The sequence below is a fragment of the Aaosphaeria arxii genome (assembly GCF_010015735.1).
Source record: "Aaosphaeria arxii CBS 175.79 unplaced genomic scaffold BU24scaffold_13, whole genome shotgun sequence".
NCBI classification, from domain to species: Eukaryota; Fungi; Ascomycota; class Dothideomycetes; order Pleosporales; genus Aaosphaeria; species Aaosphaeria arxii.
In genome coordinates, this window is record NW_022983486.1 from 792,079 (window position 1) to 811,589 (window position 19,511).

General features: G+C 50.0%; 7 protein-coding genes across 7 annotated transcripts; 2 read left to right on the forward strand and 5 right to left on the reverse strand.

Moving 5' to 3' along the window:
- Window positions 1-240: 240 nt before the first annotated feature.
- Window positions 241-3,292, forward strand: BU24DRAFT_428537 (uncharacterized protein). The gene is made up of 11 exons (XM_033529503.1): window positions 241-383; window positions 449-489; window positions 549-902; window positions 967-982; window positions 1,046-1,255; window positions 1,316-1,578; window positions 1,634-1,648; window positions 1,707-1,898; window positions 1,957-2,426; window positions 2,521-2,851; window positions 2,938-3,292. The coding sequence occupies exons 1-11, from the start codon at window positions 323-325 to the stop codon at window positions 3,142-3,144; spliced, it is 2,160 nt and encodes a 719-aa protein (XP_033377974.1). The 5' UTR covers window positions 241-322; the 3' UTR covers window positions 3,145-3,292.
- Window positions 3,293-3,751: 459 nt separating this feature from the next.
- On the reverse strand, window positions 3,752-5,113 carry BU24DRAFT_473809 (uncharacterized protein). The gene has a single exon (XM_033532811.1). It carries the CDS (start codon window positions 4,945-4,947, stop codon window positions 3,871-3,873), a length of 1,077 nt encoding a protein of 358 aa, XP_033377975.1. The 5' UTR covers window positions 4,948-5,113; the 3' UTR covers window positions 3,752-3,870.
- Window positions 5,114-5,256: 143 nt separating this feature from the next.
- Window positions 5,257-8,318, reverse strand: BU24DRAFT_401519 (DUF21-domain-containing protein). The gene is made up of 4 exons (XM_033525496.1): window positions 7,664-8,318; window positions 7,358-7,584; window positions 6,628-7,300; window positions 5,257-6,575 (listed from the first exon to the last, which is right to left on the reverse strand). Exons 1-4 carry the CDS (start codon window positions 7,930-7,932, stop codon window positions 5,510-5,512), a joined length of 2,235 nt encoding a protein of 744 aa, XP_033377976.1. The 5' UTR covers window positions 7,933-8,318; the 3' UTR covers window positions 5,257-5,509.
- A 956-nt stretch (window positions 8,319-9,274) lies between these two features.
- Window positions 9,275-10,608, forward strand: BU24DRAFT_358093 (thiamine diphosphate-binding protein; the record flags this gene model as incomplete). The annotated part of the gene is made up of 3 exons (XM_033523984.1): window positions 9,275-9,894; window positions 9,949-10,508; window positions 10,571-10,608. The coding sequence occupies 3 exons, from the start codon at window positions 9,275-9,277 to the stop codon at window positions 10,606-10,608; spliced, it is 1,218 nt and encodes a 405-aa protein (XP_033377977.1).
- Window positions 10,609-12,583: 1,975 nt separating this feature from the next.
- On the reverse strand, window positions 12,584-13,734 carry BU24DRAFT_380194 (fructose-bisphosphate aldolase; the record flags this gene model as incomplete). The annotated part of the gene is made up of 3 exons (XM_033524713.1): window positions 13,484-13,734; window positions 13,044-13,423; window positions 12,584-12,987 (listed from the first exon to the last, which is right to left on the reverse strand). The coding sequence occupies exons 1-3, from the start codon at window positions 13,567-13,569 to the stop codon at window positions 12,584-12,586; spliced, it is 870 nt and encodes a 289-aa protein (XP_033377978.1). The 5' UTR covers window positions 13,570-13,734.
- A 594-nt stretch (window positions 13,735-14,328) lies between these two features.
- BU24DRAFT_380198 (uncharacterized protein) lies at window positions 14,329-16,720 on the reverse strand. Its single transcript, XM_033524714.1, has 3 exons — window positions 16,510-16,720; window positions 14,837-16,359; window positions 14,329-14,645 (listed from the first exon to the last, which is right to left on the reverse strand). The coding sequence occupies exons 1-3, from the start codon at window positions 16,590-16,592 to the stop codon at window positions 14,512-14,514; spliced, it is 1,740 nt and encodes a 579-aa protein (XP_033377979.1). The 5' UTR covers window positions 16,593-16,720; the 3' UTR covers window positions 14,329-14,511.
- A 742-nt stretch (window positions 16,721-17,462) lies between these two features.
- On the reverse strand, window positions 17,463-18,323 carry BU24DRAFT_414949 (NAD(P)-binding protein; the record flags this gene model as incomplete). The annotated part of the gene is made up of 1 exon (XM_033526258.1): window positions 17,463-18,323. The coding sequence occupies one exon, from the start codon at window positions 18,321-18,323 to the stop codon at window positions 17,463-17,465; it is 861 nt and encodes a 286-aa protein (XP_033377980.1).
- Between the last annotated feature and the right edge of the window lie 1,188 nt (window positions 18,324-19,511).

The following is a 19,511-nucleotide window of genomic DNA, read 5'->3' on the forward strand; positions in this document are numbered from 1 at the left end:
AGAAACACAAGAAGCCGAAGGCTTAAGTGTAAGTAGTAAAACAAAAAGGTTTTAGGTTTTAGAAAAGGTAGTACTATATAACTTAGGTTTGAGAAATTTAATGTAACATCTACTAGGGCTGATCCCCTTTTCAGGCCATTAAAGTTTAGGGGGACGCGCAAGGGCGATCAGAGCCCTTCCTCAAGGCACTTACCGCCCCCGCAGGGTACGCTAAACCAAACCTACACCTCCACACCTTGGCGTACACTTCTGTCATCGCAGCAATCGCTATCCCCACACGCAAGCAAAGCCATGCTTTTTGAACAGTCTCATATTACAAAGTATGCCAGTTAAGCTGTCGAGAACCTGCGACGAATGCAAATGCCGCAAGGTGCGCTGCGTCAGTGAGTTTGCAAATCCCTTCAAAACGTTCTTCGGAGGCAGCAGGAACCAAACTAATTTGAACCAGAGGCGTCTGACAGTGGTGTCATGAGCTGCGAGTATTGTAGCGTAGGTATTCCTCATCGATCCGTGCCATAGTAACAGAACTTACTAACGTCATGTCCTAGAATCGTGGACTTGAATGCAATTTCAGCCCAAAACGGAGACGTGTGACAAAGCGCGCTCCCACAGAGTCTTCCAGTGATTTCAGAAGACATAGACCAATTCGCAATGGTCTGAATACGACAGTATCAGAGGAAAATGCCCTTCAGATTGAGTCTTCCGCAGCGGAATCAATACACAGCGTCAGTATTGACCAAAGCTGCCAGGACGAGCTATCCGCCGCACAATCGCCACATGGAACAGCAAGCACCAACGGATTGGCTCATCGGCCAGCTGAGCAGAATCAGCTTTATGTTGACCTTCTGCTCCAAAATATGAGCACAGGAGACAGACGGCGAAACTCAAGCTCGTTAGTCAAGGTTCGCTTGGTCCCTAACTGACTTCTACCTGTTGGGTTGATCAAGTTGACGTAACTAAACTCAGGCCCATGATCTATATGGTCAGTAACCAGCTATCAGATAACTCGATTATGAGAAGTTAGCTCAATCTGACCGTCAGCTAGTCCCGAGTTCCGGGATCGCCTTCTTCTCCGAGAAAAGGATCGCGTCAATCTCGCATCGTTTAGGCCATACACGGCTTCAGCGTCTTATGCAAACGCTTGCAACAAAACTTGACTCACGTTTTAAGCACAAGACGTCTCTACCGTTCCACCAGGATGGGCCATATGGCGATCCGCAGGTCCCGAATGAGATCGTGAGAAAGTACATCTTCGGTTTGTTTCTCCGTGCAACTTACCCTCTGTTTTGCGTAAATCAGCTGACACCATTTCCAGCGTTCTTCACTCATATACATCCAGTTTATCCGTTCCTAGTACGTTCGTCGTTCGAAGAGAAGGCGTATCGTCCCCAGCTAGAGCTTCTTCAGGAGAGCACAAGTTTTCGCGCTCTCTATCATGCTGTCCTAGCGCTTGGCTGTCAATATGCTGATGGCGGGAGTTTCAAAGCGGGTGACGGTGTTGCTTCATCTCTTTTCGAACACTCTATAGCTCTTCTTTCAAACGGGTTGGCATACGCAGAAAGTCTTACCAGCGTGCAGGCGAGTAGCCCGACGATTACAAGCGCTATCTTGACACAACTCTGACTTATTTTAGGCACTTGTAGCCGTGGTCTGTCGTGCGAGTCACTAAACAAGACACTGAATCTATATTCTAACTCCCATGATAGGCCATTTTCGGTTTAGACCCGTCCAGACCCCGCCTCGGCGATATCTTGATTGCCCAAGCAGCACGAATGGCGCAATCTATTGGACTGAACAAAGCAGATTACCAAGGCGAGGATCCTGGCGCATGCCAGAGAACGTTTTGGGTCGTCTACGCCTTGGAAAAATCTATGTCTTTTGCTTGCAACAAAACCTCTGTGAGTTGTCGTCTCTTTACCCGCGAGGTCATAGAAGTTCTTTTGCTAATAAGCAAAGATCATAGCCGACCGTGACATTGGCACTCCCTTTCCCCAGGTGCCTGAGGCTGTTCACGATGACTTTGACGGGTTTCACGCAAGATGCCGTTTAAGCCGACTTACATCAAGTGCCTACGAGTCAATATTTTCCATTAGTGCAACACTGCTAGATTCCGAGTCAACCCGCCTTGCGATTGACAGCTTTTTCCACCAGCTCGAATGTTGGAGACAGTCCATTCCGTTCGACTTTCGCCCAGGAAACCCAATCCCTGTGTCTTACAGATCAAATCGTGCCCTTATGTCCAGTACTTTAAAGATGCACTGCTATTACTATAGCATACTTATCGCCTTGTACCGACTCAATCTGAGCCTACGCCCTGCAGAAGTCTCACGTGCCATGACTGAGAGCAGGAAACAGCTTTTGAATGCTGCACAGAAGATTGTTGAACTGAGTGAACACATTGAGGTGGCCGCTCACACGTCTATATGGTATGTAGGCAAAAGGTTCCAGCACCTGACATGACACGGACGGAACAATAAGTCTTGGAACATAATTTGAAGCTGAATGGTCGTACCTATATAGGCTCATGGGCTCTATCCCACTCTCGGCACTATTCATCCTCTTCGACTTCGTCGTGCACAATCCAACCCACACAGAAACGTCGCGAAACTTATCTCTGCTTGGTGTCCTTGTCGGCTACTTTTCGCGCTTGGAGCTTGCCTCGTGTGGGTCAATACCGACGGCTTTACTGTTCGACTTTGTCCAGATTGCGCGGGAATACGTTCAAAAGGTAGACTCTGAGCAGAACGCCAAGGCGGCGAGTGCGATATCAGGACATCCTCACCAAGAGAGCCAACAATCACCGGTTGAAAGACAGATTCTGGAGCAAGTTGATTCTTCAGAACTAGCCTTTGTAAGTACTTTCATCGTTTTCAACCAGCCCTTTTCGTATGTATCTTGTCTTGCTTTGCCGCCACTAACAGCGGACACGTTATTTAGGGTGGCGCGATAGGCAGCGACCAAAGCCTCTGGGACGCCACTAATGTCATGGCTGATGATTTTTATTATCCGATGGATGAGGCTTTACCAATGGTAGAAGGCATGTTTGCAACAGGCTTTGCGGATCCCATGAATTTTCTTGCGCCGGCAGGTCAGCAGAGCGAGCACAGCGCGTTCCAGGTGTCCGGGTTGGGCCTGCAGCCATAATCAGTTAGATCTGTTTATCGTACACAAAACTACAAGCGCTTTATCCCGTTGCATAGAATCTTTAATCGATCAGGATGTCGTATATTCCTTTTATAGAGGCGAGTTAGCCTAGAACTCTAGTTAAGGTTAGTCCTAAGGCCTCTTTCCCTAAGAGAATTTTTATAGGTCTATCCTATTATAATCTTAATTATACTTTTTATATAATTGAACAACGCCTTCTTCTCTTCTCTTCTCTTCGGATTTTCGCTTGTCGACATGGAATGAATCTTCTGAGTTTTCATGTCTCCCATCGCCCTCGTTTTTCGTCGTTTGCGAACCTTCGGGATGGATGACGGACGTTTTGAGATAGACATTTCGTGCGTTGCGCGCGTCTGTCGTTTCTCGCGTGGTTCTCGCGATGTGGTTACCACGTGGGAAACCCCCACTCCGCCTGTTATCCATATTGACCTGAAGAAAAGAAAAGAAACAATGAAAACGGGATAATCCATTTCATTAAAAGAGGGACATGACGCTCTTTGCAAAGATAGATAGACAAATAGATCTACTTGGGAAAAAAAGTGAATGGTATCTATCTATCACCATACTCCTTCATTTGCGTATTTCGCATGTCCAGGTACAAATGCACCTAGGTAATATAAAACCATCCAATTCAATCATTCTAATCGTCTCCCTCATCTCCCTCTCCACAGAATGCTACAATCATAACTCATAAATACACACAGCTCATCAAACCCCACCCCTAACACAAAGCCACACCGCAACCCCAACCCCTACAACCGCATCCCACCCCAATGCCTTCACACTCCACCCCCCCTCCCCCGTCATCACCCTCCCAATCTCTGACCCTCCCACCTCCCGCACCGCACCCGCGAGCTTGAGCGCCACGACCGCGGCCACCGTCACATACCCGCCCGCCCCCGCCGTCGACGGGCGGCGCCGCGTGGTGGACAGAAGCCGCGGCGCGTACGGGAGGAGTAAAAACACACGCGTCACTAGCACGAGGCCGGTGAAGAAGTTGGAGCGGCGGAAGCGGGGGAGGAAGAAGGAGAGGGATTGGAAGAGGAGGGTTAGGAGGAGGAGGGGGATGTGTAGGATGCTACTTCTTATGCTGGAGTTGGTGGGTGGGGGAGACGATTTGGGGGAGGGGGTGGGGAGGAAGGAGAGCCGGAGCGCGAAGAGGGATGTCGTGAAGGTTATGGGCAGGATTTGGCCGAGGGCGATGTAGGGGAGGAGAGTACGTGTTTGGAGGGAGTGGTAGGAGGCTTTTTGTGGGGAAGGGGGTGATGTTAGTATATATAGACTTGCGGCGATGGGGAACGGGGGGGTTTTATATTGGATGGATTTTGGGGGAGGGGGAGATGGGATAGGCGTACCATTTCTCGCCATCCAGACGTTCCAGCCCCACGTCTCGAGCAGCGCTATCTGCGTTACTTTCCTGCTGGGTTCGTCGCGGAGTAGTTCCTTCGCGAACGACGTGAAGAGGTGGCTGTTCAGCATCCAAGCCCAGACGGACCGCGAATCATGGGGCCGGAAGAAGGATTGCGTGAGGCTCCAGTTGAGGTAGGACGACAGGAGATAGCGGGACATGTGGTATGACAGCGTCGCGAAGCTGACGATGCTGAATGCGACGAGAACCGTTGTTCCATGGCGGCTCCGTGGCGGGTGTCTTTGGTGCTGTTTGTAGAGTGATAGAACTATGTGGGATGTGAGGACCAGAGCTGCGGCAATGTATGCGAGGAAGACGATGGTGCCGAGGACGTTGTTCGGTGGGTTGGAGATCTTCACGAGGAATTCTAACACCATTGTGACGGTTCCATTTGATGTTTGACCTGAAATTCGCTGTAAAAGAATGAACGATTGTTGATTAGGAATCTGTTTATTGTCATGACGTCATCCGTAGCATCTTATCATCATCTGGATGTCACTTGAGCGGGCGTGATGGTATACGGTGATTTGGACCGAATGCCATCCCAACAATTGAAATCTCAGTGCGGGAATCGTGAGACGTGTTGTTCCTGTGCGATAGCCAATGCTAGCTGAATTGAGTGTAGCTGCATCTTAGCATCGTGAACATCAACGCGATGTCTATCTTCACCAAACGATCAGTGTACCGTGAGAATACTGCAAGGAAATAAAATGATATCAAGATTGATCTTTTCCTGTAGCCGCAGGAAACATGCATGTGCTCCCAATAATGTTTGGAACGGTGCCTTATTGTACAATAGTGAAACGAACTCCGACAATCTGCTCTCTTTTATGATCCTCCCATTGGAGTATCCTGCCCACAGCTCTCCAATGCGAACAGTGTTCGATCTTAGCGCTTGAACGAAGGACATCAATGGAGGAATGCGCTACACGGACTTCCCTAATCGTCGAGGAGCGGCTGCGATTCACTGCTCTCGCCATTCTTCTTCTTCTTGCCTCGCTTCTTACGCTGCTTTTTCTTACTACCACCTTTCTGCTCTTCTTGCTTCTCCTGCTTTTGCTGCTCAGTCTCAGAGCTCGTAGGTCTATCGTACGTGCCGTCGGTCTGGCTACCGTGGAGCCTGTCCTCAGAGTCGCTGGAGCTCGTGGTTTCCAACACAATCTTTCGTACACCGTTCAGGTCGATAATGTTCTCAGATATGCTGCCACTTCGGGCTGTATGACGCTTCTGGGGCGGGCTGTGAGGTTTGGATCCGAACGAATGCAGTGAGCCAATGGTGCTCGTGGACTTGGTGCGCTGTATCGATGCACCAGGGGTCTGAATGTCCACAATGAGTTTCGTGTTCTCGTCCGCGACGGTAGACTTGGGGGAAGTCGGCATGTCGTCGTGAGAAGGCTTTAGCCTGGACTCAGATTTCCACGATGAGCGCTCTACACCAGGCGTTATCGTGCCATAGCCGACAGCAAGGCTGTGAACGCCGTCGCTAGCTTCTCGTCCCGCAGATTCTAGCAAACCCTCGCCCACTCCACCCTGAGGAGCATGAACTTCAACGGCGGCCGCTCCATCCTTGGACTGTTGAGAACCTTCGGGGACTGTGTTCGGGATACCTGGCTTAATCTTCACGGTGTTAATGCGAGTAGTTTTCGGTTTGTTGGCGGCATTGGATGGTCCAAGATGTTTGAGGTGCTGGATGACCTCTGGATCGTCGCTTCGGAGTGCAAGATGCGCGCCGCGTTCGGGGACAGCATTGTGTCCACTGCTCCTTCGACGCACAAGGAAGGTCGAGATTTTCGGGTCATTCAATAATTCAGCGTGGGAGGATTTTCTGCGTTCGTTGGATCCGTTCTGCTCGGTCTCCTCGGCGCTGGATTTCGTCGGAACCTCTGTGGGTTTAGTGGGATCAGTAACGATTTCGCCCCTGGGCACACGGGTTCGAGGAGCGGGAGCCATGCGGCGAATTGCCTTGTGAACATCGATGAACACATCGGACTCGTCGATGATTTCTCTATACAAATTTGTTAGGTCAATTCAAGTAATATAGGATAGATTGCACTTACTCTCCGATGAGCTCTTCAATGACGTCCTCCAAAGTAACAACACCGACCGCTCCGTGAGACTCGCCGGGAAAGTCAGAAACCAGAACCATGTGAGACTTTCCTTCCTGGAAGAAATTGATGATATCAAGGCAGCTAGTGTCGGGGCGCGTTTCAGGCAGAGTGGCGAGAGCGAAGTCGCGAACGCGCAGAGCATCTTCAGGGTCATAGGTAATGAGCATTTTGACCAATAACATGCCCACGAAGTTCTTAGGGTTGTCTGGAGTATGGATGGGGATTCGGGAATAGCCAGCCGAAAGGATGGAATTCATCATGTCTTCGTCCAACACTGTGTCCGCGGACATGGTGAACACATCCTTCATTGGCGTCATGATACTGCCGACAGCCTTTGCCTTAAGATCCAGGACAGCAGTGATGATGGTAACCTCGTCTTCGTTCAGACGCTCATCTGGGCTCGTTCCCAAGGTCTTGTGCAGCGTGACAAGTGTCTTCAAACCAGCCTTTTTGTATGTTGTTCCGTGGTCCTCGCCGAGCAAATAGTCCAGCAGTTTCGCGGTCGGGTATGCAACAGGAGCCATGATCCACATCAAAGTAAGAACGAGGGGAGTGCACCAGGCGCCGATGGGGAGGCCGTAGCGCACGCATATCGACTGGGGTACAATTTCGCCAAAGATGACTGGAGCGCAATTTAGCATTAAAAACGGAGTAGAATGAGTTGAGGAAAAAAACATACCGATGAGAACTGTAGATGCTAGGACAGCTGGCCAGCCTCCACCCAGCGAGCGATCAAGAACGATAGGGAGTGTTTCGTTGGTAATGACGTTGCTCAGGAGCAGGGTGACCAGAACCCAATGCTTGCCTTTCTTGAGTAGTTTGAGGACGGTGGCGGCATTTTTACGTTCCCTTCCTTCGCCGGAAGTAGCGATGACTTGGAGGTAGATCTCATCTTGTCCCATCAAACTGTGTGGAGTTCATACGTCAGTAAGGCAATGAAGCATCAATGTAGGAAGCTGGGCGTGCCAAGCGGGGGTAAACATACGCAATGGTCAATCCAGCGAAGGCGCCTCCAAGCAAGACGAGAGCAATGGCGGTGCCCAAATACGCCCAAAGGCTGGCATCTTCAGGACTCTTGGGAAGATCTTCCTCGAATGCATGTAGTGATCCTTGTGCGACAGGAAGGGCCCTGACGAGCGGCGCGAACATGTGGAACAAGCAGAGGAAGAGTCCAGAGACGCGAGCTTGGGGCCCGGAGATCAAGCCATTAGGATTGGGGGTGTAGGAGGAGGCAGCGCCAATTGGACGTGCCATGCTCCGGATATTTGGTGATAGACCCTCGCGATGAGGTTTGTAAGTGATGGGCGGAATGACAGAGGCGTCAAGTGGCCGTGAGGGAGGAGAGACGAAAAGGCGCCGACGAGAAGTTGACGAGGATGTGCGCGCACGGAAGAGAGGAAGGTGCGTTCGGTGGGAGAGGGACTGTTGGTCCGTGCACAGCGGCAACTCGAGCTCCAAAAAGGCACAGAAGCGCGGCGCCAAGCGGGAAAGTCGGATGAGTTACGAGGTAGGTGAGACGATAAGAATAGAAACCTGGAGTGGTTCTGATAATGCAATGGTTTAATCGAAGAGAGAAGAGGCAGAACAATGGAAGCGCGACGAAAAGAAATGTTTTTGGTTGATGTCGAAATAGATCGTCGTTCCCGAGGGGAGGTGGGAGAGAGGGAACTACTGTGAGTAATATGTAGAGTGACGTAGGGGAACTATGGACTAACCAACGTTCCTCACCCAATTACTCGTAGACTGAGTAGAAGACTTAGGTAACTAATTGTCTATTATTCTACTGTAGTAATGGCTGACTAGTATCCATCTACACGAATTCTTCGCCTTTCTATTGGACTATATCTTGACTGGCACCATCACGAAGGTTCCAGATATGCCCCTCGTCCACTATAATCGAAAAAAGAATACAAGATCCATAGTAAGAAGAGGATGGTAAAAGAAAAAGGAACTTACATATTGGTACTAGTACGAACCATCATCTTGCCAAGCCCTGCCCGCCGGCGGGGACTAAAGAGACAACGATCCCCACTCCGCCCACCGCCTTCAACGGTCATATATCAACCACCGAGAAATCACGATAATCATCAATCAATTGCTTCTGACAGTTTACAACCTGTATGCAGAGATACTCAGCTCCTTTGATTGATCGGCACGGCAGGATTATCTATTAGAACACTAATCAGCTTTATGAAAGACCTAGCTTCCTACCCAAATGGCCCTACATGTCTGTCAATTAAATACCCGCAACCGCGATTTACAGAACCTATAGAACACAGGGGATGAGCACGATCGTATCTCCACGCGAAACACTGCGCTGGACCTTTGATATACCAAACCCAAAAAGACTGACTTTTTTATCTCTTGTCTCGTAACCTGCTGACTACGCGGTGAGCTGCGGTCTAGGATACCTCGGCGGATGTACCTTTCACCCAACCTGAGCCGACGCTTGCCGTCATTTCTATACAACTACACCTCCTCCATCCTCCCCCACAAACATTCCTCCGCACGCTTTCTCCATGGTTGTTTTATACTCCTAACACTTTCTCTTCATTTATTCTCTTCAGTCTCCTCACTTTCACAGGGTAGGTCTGCAATGTCTACCATAATCCCTCCTGCGCGAACGCTACTCCGCTCCCTGCCTCTACGCCGCCAACATCCAACGTCTATACGATGCGCGGCCCCGCGAGTCAATTGTAAAAATTATTCTGCTGCAGCAGCTGGCGCACGATTGAACGTTCCAGTTCAGTACGACTCTACCCCGATCCTCCATCACACCGCCCGCTCTGCCCTCGCCAACCCAGAACTACCCCAAGACATTCGGAACGGCCAAACAAAGCGCATCAACCTCTACACTGCCGTCAACGAAGCCCTACGCCATGCCCTACAGACAGACGAGCGCGTCCTCGTCTTCGGAGAGGATATACAGTTCGGTGGTGTGTTCCGCTGCACAATGAACCTGGCTGCGGACTTTGGTACAGACCGCGTCTTCAATACACCCTTGAGCGAACAGGGATTGGTGGGCTTCGCTATAGGCGCTGCTAGTGAGGGAATGAGGCCTGTTGCTGAGGTTCAGTTTGCGGATTACGTCTTCCCTGCTTTCGATCAGATCGTGAACGAGGCGGCCAAGTACAGGTATCGCTCTGGATCCACAGGGTACAATGCTGGTGGTTTGGTGATCCGTATGCCGACTGGCGTGGTGGGACACGGTGCCCTGTAAGTGTTCGCATTGCTATTTCTCTACCACCCATGGCTTATATGTCTGTACAGATATCACTCGCAATCTCCCGAGGCCCTCTTCACACACATTCCTGGCCTTCATGTTGTGATTCCTCGATCCCCAGTCCAAGCCAAGGGTCTTCTCCTCTCAGCGATAAAGACCAACGACCCAGTAATCTTCATGGAGCCCAAAGTCCTCTACCGTGCCGCAGTCGAGCAAGTACCCGTAGGATCATACGAACTGCCCCTGGACAAAGCCGAGATTCTCAAGCCCGGTAAAGACGTCACCCTGATTTCCTACGGAACACCACTGTACACATGTTCCGCCGCCATCGCAGCAGCAGAGAAAGACTTTGGCTGCAGCGTCGAGCTGATCGACCTACGAACCATCTACCCCTGGGACCGGGAAACGATCCTGGAAAGCGTGAAGAAGACGGGACGAGCGATCGTCGTGCACGAGAGCATGATGAACGCTGGTGTGGGTGCTGAGGTCGCTGCAACTATTCAGGAGAAGGCATTCTTGAGACTTGAGGCGCCAGTGAAGAGAGTCGCAGGGTGGGCTACCCATACCGGGTTGGTCTACGAAAAGTTCATTATTCCGGACGTGACACGTAAGTCTTCTTCCCCCTTCTGCAGTTTCCAACACGAAAGGTTTCAAAATAACAATTAACAGGCGTCTACGATGCAATCAAACAGACGATAGACTATTAAAAAAATTCGCTTCCAATGATACCAAGCATAGCATTACATCATCATATCATTATATAAAATTCATGCATATTTTCTTCAATTCGAAGTTCAATCGACAAGTTTCAATCCACCATGTAACTCGTATTTGTTGACCGAAATGTCGAGACCTCGTAAATCTTCCGTTTCTACTGCACGTTCATTCCCAGACCTTAATCCTGGTCTGCTTGTTTTTCATGTGGTAGGTTACTTTTCTACTATCAGTGTTTTACGCTGCCTCGACATTTTATGAAGTTTAACATATTGCTCAATTGACTGGTTCTCTTATCTTCGACTCTCTACTCGCCCAGCGCTTACATTCCTTCTCTCTTCAATTCCTTTCCCATTTCTCCAGGAACACTCTCTCCAGCGCATTCTAACGGTAGAAATCATAAACATCCCCTAACTTTCCTTTTCAACAAACCCAGCCTCGTCATCGACAAACTCGACCCCGCCGATCTCAAACCATCTTCTTGCATCCTCCGCGTTCAGTAGGATCTTTCCTTTCCAGAACTCCTTTGCCCCAGCCTTTTCCGCTTCCCATTGCTCGTACATGTCAGGGGAGACGTGGCTCAGTGCTGATGAAATGTTCACTGATACTGCAGGATGAGAACTTGATCCGCGGATAGAGGACGAAGGCGAGGCAATCCTCGACACCGACTCCTAGATCGGCGCGGAGGAGGATTGTGTTGGAGAGGTCGTGTGTGGAGTCGTAGAGGGACAAATTGTTCGCGTGCCACCAAATGTGTTTCCTGGAGTGGGCAGATGGGTGTGGGAAGGGTTAGTTCTCGGTGTCCGGTTATGCGACATGAGGTATCTCGTGCAGGTGCGACGTCGGGAATTGATGCGTCCATGGCCTTCCACGACGTCGGCAGATTCCCGTGTGGGAAATGCCATTCGAGGAAGTTGGGGACGACCGGATAGGGAAGATTGGGTTGGCTGGCGTCGAGGTCGGTTTGTAACGGAGGAGGAAGATGGAAGTAATAGTTTCTCTTGTACAGGATGCTGGTTGGATCGATGGTAGTCGAGTGAGTGGGTTCTTTGGATTCCGAGAGCTAGCCGTCCCAGCGGTTTCCGGCGACGATGCCGCAGACTTGGAGGGCATAGTTGGCGTATAGTCCGCGACTATTTGAGGGCCCTACGTCTGATGCGAGGAGTTTGAGGAGGAGGTTGTAGGGTGCGTTGTAGCCGGGATGGCGTATTGTGATTTCGTGATATGGGACTTGGTGTTGGGTTGCTGGAGGCTCGCAGGGCTCTCGAGCGAAGCTCATGATGGAGATTGATTTTAAACCTGTGTGGGAGGGTTGAGTCGATTGAATTTTGATATTCGTAGGGCTTGTAGACTGGTGGCTGGCTACAATGTTTTTTCTTCCTTTCTTCTCTATAGTAAACAATTATGGTAGAGACTGCATGAAGCCAGCGAACGGTCTGTCCGACATGAATGCCTAGTACAGATGACCAATGACACCAACAATCAAGACACTGGAGAAATTAAACGTAGTCAAACTGACCAGTCACCTTTCATACCAATTTATCAATTTCACTACTCCTCACTTTGACATTTGACAGTGATGGTGAACTCGATGGTTGTCCAGCTCTAAACCTAGATAGTACTAGTTTCAGGTATCATACAAATGTATAGCTTGTTCACGAGAACATGGTATTTGCAAAGTGACATGGAAGTGTTTAGGGTTTGAGAGTCTATCATATATTTGATCCTGTAGTCCAATGGTACATCCTTGATTCGAAAGTAGGGGTTTTTTCCGAGTTGTATGATCACTTGAGGGGTCATAGTATCGTTGTAAACACGGCCTACGAGCAGTAGATATGTGATCACATCATCTTATCTTCAGCAGCGTTGTGATAGTAATTCGAGTTTAAACATAAGCGAACCAAGTCGGAATGAAAAGGATATCATCAATTCTATAATCTATTTTTGGATTCGTCTTCATCAAACCATCTAAGCCTTTCCACTGCTACCGCAAATATCCATCCACCTCTCCGTCTCCTCCTGCAACACCTTCATTCCCTCATCAAGCAAACTCACGATACCCAACTTGCTCGCATTCTCCCTCAAGAACTGGTTCCAGACCTCGAGGATCAGCTTGTTGACGTTCAGCTTCACGGTGCCGGACTCGATGCAGCGGCGCAGGATGGCGGGCGGGAAGTCGTTGGTGCCGTGGAGGGCGATGAGGACGCGCTTGTTGATCTGCTTGTCTATCGACTCGAGGCGGTCGAAGTGCAATTGGCCATCGGCGGGGCCGGTTGGGCCGTAGTCGCCGTGGACGTTGCCTATTGAGGGGGCGAGGATGTCGACGCCGGCGGAGATGAAGTCTTCGACTTCTTCGGGGGTGGTGAAGAGGGCTGTTGGTGGTTAGAACCGGGTGGTTAGAATGGTTGGTTGGAAGTAACTGTCTCACCTTCGAGCTCGCCAGTGTCAGCGATTCCGTCCTCTCCTCCGTTGATTCTTCCGCTCTCGGCTTCGACGGCGATTCCCCGGTCGTGGCACTCCTTGGTCAGAACCTTCGTCTTGGCTAGGTTCTCATCGTGCTCGTAGTGGCTCATGTCAACCATAACACTGTCGACCGGGAGAGTGTCGATGATCTCCCTGATGTGTGCCTCGTCTTGTGCATGGTCGATGTGCAGAGAGAGGGGTACGGTTGCGTTCTTTACAGCGACGGCGGCAGCATGTGCAAGAGTAGGGAGTTGCTTTAATGTTGAAGGGAAGAGTTGAATGATTATGGGCGACCGCTTGGCTTCAGCTGCACGGACGATGGCCGTCAATTGCTCGACGTTGTAGCTGTGTAGATGTCAGTAAATGACTTGTCCCCCGGATGTGCACGCTCAATTGAAAACATACGCGATGGCCGCCAAAACACCATATTTGCCCTCTGAGGCAGCGCTCAGGATCTGCAGCGTGCGGTTATTCTCACGAGAAACAACCATTGTGAACGCGGTTTATGTGATTGGTTGGTGGACCTATGAAAAGCGACGGTTGTGTAGATTCCGAAAGGGGTTCAACGCTGATTTAATGCTGTATGTCTCGTAAACGAATTGTACAGAGTACAAGCGGGGTGCAAGGGGTTTTATTCAGATCGGAAGCAGAATCGGAAACAGCGTCGGAATGATACAGAGTTCAACAGCAAAATAGAGGAAACGCATGCTATCCGAATAGCTTGAACATGATTCGTGGGATCGGCGAGCCTTCCCAATCCTTACTCGCCCCATGGCATTGGGGTCTACCCTCGTTCCGGGGACCAAGCCCTCGCATCGACTTACCCCAGTTACATCACCCATCGGTCCGATCCCTCATTGAAATCCCCGCGGGGACCCGCAAGTGACCAGTTTTTTGAGAGTAGTCTGTAAATTTGGTTCACATTAAGTATGGATACCAAATCCGCCCTACCCACATTCACGCTCTGCAAAATACCAGGACCTCGGCATTGGAATAGGACGTTGCTGGGAGCTAACCATGTCAACTTCGTTTCATGGTCATGGTGTGATCTCCCGGAAGTCCTCGCCTCGTGGGTTCTGGAAGCCTTATTGTACAAGTAGCATGTTTAGCTAAATTGCGCACGGCGCCCTGTCATTGTGATCGAATTCGCTCGTTGCGGAGAAGACATTAAGCTAGCTGATTTGAGTGAGACAGCTGGGGAACGGTTTATGCTTTTCTTCCTTGATGATAGCTCATTCGAAATCTGGCTCGGATCTAAGGTCATTTGCGTCAAGGTTCGCTACATCATCTGTAAAACAGTTCTTGGTACCGTAGCTCTAAGCCTTTTTCACGGTATGGGAACAAAACATCCATTGTTATGGCTTAAAGCCTTCCTACATAGACACCCTATCGTAACATGACATTATCCAGCGCGTGTGCTCTTGCACAGTCGCTCACTGTGCCTCTCTCCAAAAATTCGTGAGATCATTCAAAAGCGTCTTCGGGGGAAACTTGGCGAGGTCTAGAGTGGCTTCTAGAAGTTGTTTGATTGCAAGTTGCTTGACAGGGTTCTGGACGCAAAGACCCGCTAGTAAATGTCAGCCGCAAAGTTCCAATACCAGGAAAAGAAAACAGATCAGTTCTAGGTTGTGATTGTTCCAGAATGCTTCCTTCGTATTGCATTGACACGCTAGAGTAGTCCAAACTGTTCGAGACTATGCATAGTACGTCCCAATCGCCCGGTATTCGAATGAATTTAAAGAAAATAGGGGGACTTACCAACATAGAGAGCTTGAAAGTTGACAAATGCACTTTCAAGATGATTTTGCTGCATCATGGCGATACCGCATATTGACTCGACACTTTCGTCAAGTAGTTTTTGTTGTTGTCTGAAAGCCGACATACCTCCCACTGATGGTTGGTTGATAATGACTACGATCCTCGCGAAGTGGAAAGTTTGGACGGCAGCCGCGTACATGGGAGGATTGATCCAGAGGGGGGTGAAGACGTTCGACTCGGTGTGTGCTTGCGCATAGATTGGCTTGAAGCAACTCGGCAGGATCTGATACCAGTCATCCAGTGCCTGGAGTAATTTATCTCCTTGCTCAATTCGTAGCCCCATATCGTAGTTCTTCTCGTTCGCGGCGAAGTCCACGCATCTCGCTGTGATGTAGACGATGCGTGTCACGAGATCGTCGGCGTTGAGATCCATAAGTCTCCTCCTAGGCCTCCATATCGTCAATGTGCGTCGGTTCTCCCGGAATGCAACCCAGATATCCTGTCGAAGCCAAGCCCACCATGCAGCCTTCCGAAGGGGATCGACCGTTTCTCCGTCAATGTTTTGACCTCTTTGTATCCAGAATATCCCCCGTAGATGCCTCTCCCACCCGCCATCGCTGTAAGACCCCTCTGCGTCGAACATCTCATACGTGCTTATTAGGATGGCTGTAGCAATGATAACCCCAGATCGCGTGTATGAAGGGTAGAGTAGATTCTGGGATAGATAATGTAATGTTTCGTAATAATACTGCGTCGCCACCTGTGTAAATGGATTTCGACGTCCAGCTGGATCCGTAATGTTGCCGTCAGTCATTTGGTCTGGCTGGGTTTCTGCCGAGTGCAACGCCATGTGTCGAGCCGCAACGGCAAGGAGAGATTTAAGTAAACCGACATTGTGAACGGCTAGTCGAGGAACTGTAGTTGAAAATTGTCGATGAGGATCGAGTAGATCCAGTATAGGCCCAACGACATTTACGAAGTGTTGCATCAGGGTAAGTTCAGTCTCTGTCAGAGCCAATATCTGTGTCGAATTCCATGGTTCATTAGATGAGATCTCGGCATCGACATCGACGCTGACTTTTGGTGACTGATATTCTGGTTCAACAGTAAGGCGAGGCCCTGCTGCGTTTAGGAATTCGGGTACGGGACTCTGTCGTCTCGAGAGGGACGTTTGGTCGAAGCCAAGATTATGTCTCTCTATGTTATTGATTGCATCCTCGGCAAGCAGGTCATACCATTCGAATGGAGCTGAATTGGGTGAAGGAAGAGAAGCGGTGATCGTTAATGGCGATAAGTCAAACCGAAGCTCTGGTGAATCATTGGCATTCAGACTGCCAACTGTCCCTGGTTGAGATGGTACGGATGCTTCTTCAGGAACACTTGGTGCCGCATTGCTTTCCTCCGTAGATGGGGTGGTGATGGTGGTCGTAACAGCGTAAGCACATTCTCTCTTAGACTTGCTGCAAGGCGTGCAGCAAGGTTTCGTTTCATCACATTTTACTCTTCTCTTGCGACATGTCAAGCTGCTAGGTATCAGCAATTCTGAACGAAAAGATGCTGACGCCACTCCTGAGGTTGATGCCGGCAACGGCAGAGATCGCGCAAGAAGACGAATTACTTGAGCCTCGCTCAATTGATCATATGCCTCTTGCTCTATGAATGAAATCACTTACCAGCCTGTAGTTGTGCGCAAGCCGCGCGCACGCGAGGGTCGAGGCTTCCGGGGCTTGGGAGCACCTGTGGGAGGATTGGGCATTGGTGGGCCACTTTTTCGTGAGCAATCTCACGTCCTCGGTATACTTCGCATCGAGGAAGAACTTTCGCTTCGGCAACGTCCCCTGAGAAAATGGAGCAGGCAGTAGCTGTAAAATGGAAAAGAGATTAATGCATGGGGTCGTCGAGATCTACCCTTGAACCTCTCGGGACTTGGCCGAGCGCCGCACGTCACGTGCATCTGCCCTAAGCCCAGGTCGAGTGAAAATCCGGAGCGCGCCAACATCGTATTACCTACAAAGCACAACTCAAAATTTCGCTCGGCCTAGTTAACTTTCTCAAATTTTCCATTCTAGGAAACTGGTTTGGCGCGATTGAGAGTTAATGTGTCACAAGGCTTGGTAAGATCTTTCAAAGCTATACAGTACTTTACGATTTTCTGGTCTAGAAAACATTGGACTTCCATTACGTCTTTCCATCTTGATTCTATTCGTTTCGCACCAGTCCCGCTATAACCAGTGAACTGATCCTAATGCCCCACGCTTTGAAATATTGGTATGAGAGTTACCCAGCAATGTTGTGGTTCTGCACATGATGATTTCTACGTCATGGCAATGAGGAAATTGAGCTCCGTGATCTATACTTGGATCACCGACTGATTCACAGTTCGTATCATCATCGATCTAAGAATCAATGTTGATTTCGATGACACGAGTAATAGTAATAATAATTGTCAAAGCCTAGTCGATAAACATTGTCACAACAAATGACGTCAGAAGGGAAAAAAGTATATTTTGATCGTAAATTCTTCTGAACTGTTGTTCAGCGTTGGTATTGAGTCTATCTATGCATTTTCCCAAACTCCAATGGAATGACGCCAACCATGAATGCAAATGTATTTTGTACAGTATGTTTACCATGCTCCGACGATACCAGCAATTGGGATATCAATGCCGGTTGTGTAGCTGGCGCTGTCGGAGAGCAAGTAGACGTATGCGCCGCCCAACTCCTTGGGGTCTGCCAAGCGTGGCATACCTCCATAGTATTGCATCTTGAGGTTCCAGTCAGGAGACTTCTCGACGTAGTAGGTCATCTGTGTGCGAACGAAACCGGGCGAGATGGAGTTGACGCGGATTCCGTGCTTGGACCATTCCATAGCAAGAGTGTGTGCCATGTTGCGGACGGCGGCCTTTGTGCCTCCATAAGGAGCAGAGGGAGCAGCGCGGTTGGGGCGGTATGAGGTCATGGAAGCGGTGAAAACGACTGAACCCTTGATTCCGAGCTCGATGAACTTGTTGGCTGCAGCCTTTGCGCAGAAGTAAGCACCGAAGACGTTGAGGTTGAAAAGCTGCTCAAGCTGGGGTCGGTCGAAGTTGAGGGCAGGCTGGTGCTTGGTCATGCCTGCGTTCGCGATCATGCCGTCAATGCGACCGGCCTGGGCAACAATCTGGTCGACGACCTTGATGACGCTCTCCTCGTTGGTGACATCGCAGTTCAAGTAGCTGAGACGGCCAGGGTTGGCCTTCTGAAGAGCCGCGAACTCCTCACCGGGCTCGAAAAGGTCGAGGGAAACGACCTCCTTAGCATCGTTGGCGAGGCAGACGGTGGCCAGTCCGAGACCGATACCACGGTTAGCACCAGTAATGGCGATAACCTTGCCCTTCAGACTGACCTTCCAGTCAAAGTCCTCAGAGGGCTCGGTGGAGAGGTAAACGGGGTTGGGGTGGGTTTGAGCAGGGGCGCTCTCGCCGTTCTGGGTGGCTGAAGGAGACATTGTTGGAGAATGTGGAGTGAAAGAGAGTTGAGATGAAGTTTTCAGAGTAGAATTGCAAATAACACTTGGAAGATGCAAATGAGCAGGGCCCTCAGTTCTTTTAATATTCATAGATACTACCGGTAGCGGAACAGTGGCGATCGCGAACCAGTCGTGCAATCCATCAATTGTCTCATTGCCGCACTTAACACGCGCCCACGCGTATGAACAAAGTGCCTATTGTGGGGTTGAACTGCTGAGGAAACCACCGACTGGACATTGTCAAGAGTCGAGGACCACTTGCAATGCGCCTATAAGCGAGGCTTTTGGCGAACGGTTCGAGGCGAGGTAGGGAACAGAGCTGGGTATCTCAACGACTACAGTCACACGGTGACAGCTGAGCGAGGACTCCGAGGAGCACTCCAATTTGCATACAATGAGAGCAACTGTAGGTACTGGAAGCGAACGATAACCTCGAGACGAGACACATCTCCAAAGAACAAAGGCAAAGGACACCATCCGATCTTCAGTCATTAATAGCGCTAACCTCTAGGTTCTAGGACCCGAGCACTTACTCCGGACTGGCACCAATGACTATTGACCGTGCCCTGTACTGTCCGGCGGGGAGGTTGGTCAACTAGCGGAGAAAGCGGAGGCGGATAGTGAGGGTGTAAACGAGAAAATTTGGGGCACATCCGCGCCAGTTGCTGGATCCCAACCCGGAAACCGTGGGTATGATCAATTTTTCTGTGGCTTTGGTGTGGATTCACATCAGATGAGATGAGATGAGATGAGATGTCGTCCTAAGTGCGCACTGCGAGCTTCAGCTACTTGGTAACTCGTACCATCACGGTTTACAAGCAATTAAGTGGCAACCGTGCCGAGACGCCTTACCACGTTTAGTATACTGCTAAGTCTTGTATCAAGCTACCCACGTGCTTCACCCGGTTTCTGCCCGATCCGACCACCAGCTTTCCCCATCTTTCTTCCCCATCCCATCTTCGCATCTACTTACCAACTCGTACTCGTAGCAAGATACGCACAGGATATCTAGGATGTCTGCATGATGCACAGCAGAGTAGTTGTACAGAACGACGTAGCGAATGTGGTTCCGAGGCAAAACAATCCCGAACTCTGGAATGTTCCCATCTAATTCATGCTCTATGCACAACCACCCATGCCCAATGCTACTGGACTCGAGCTATGAGA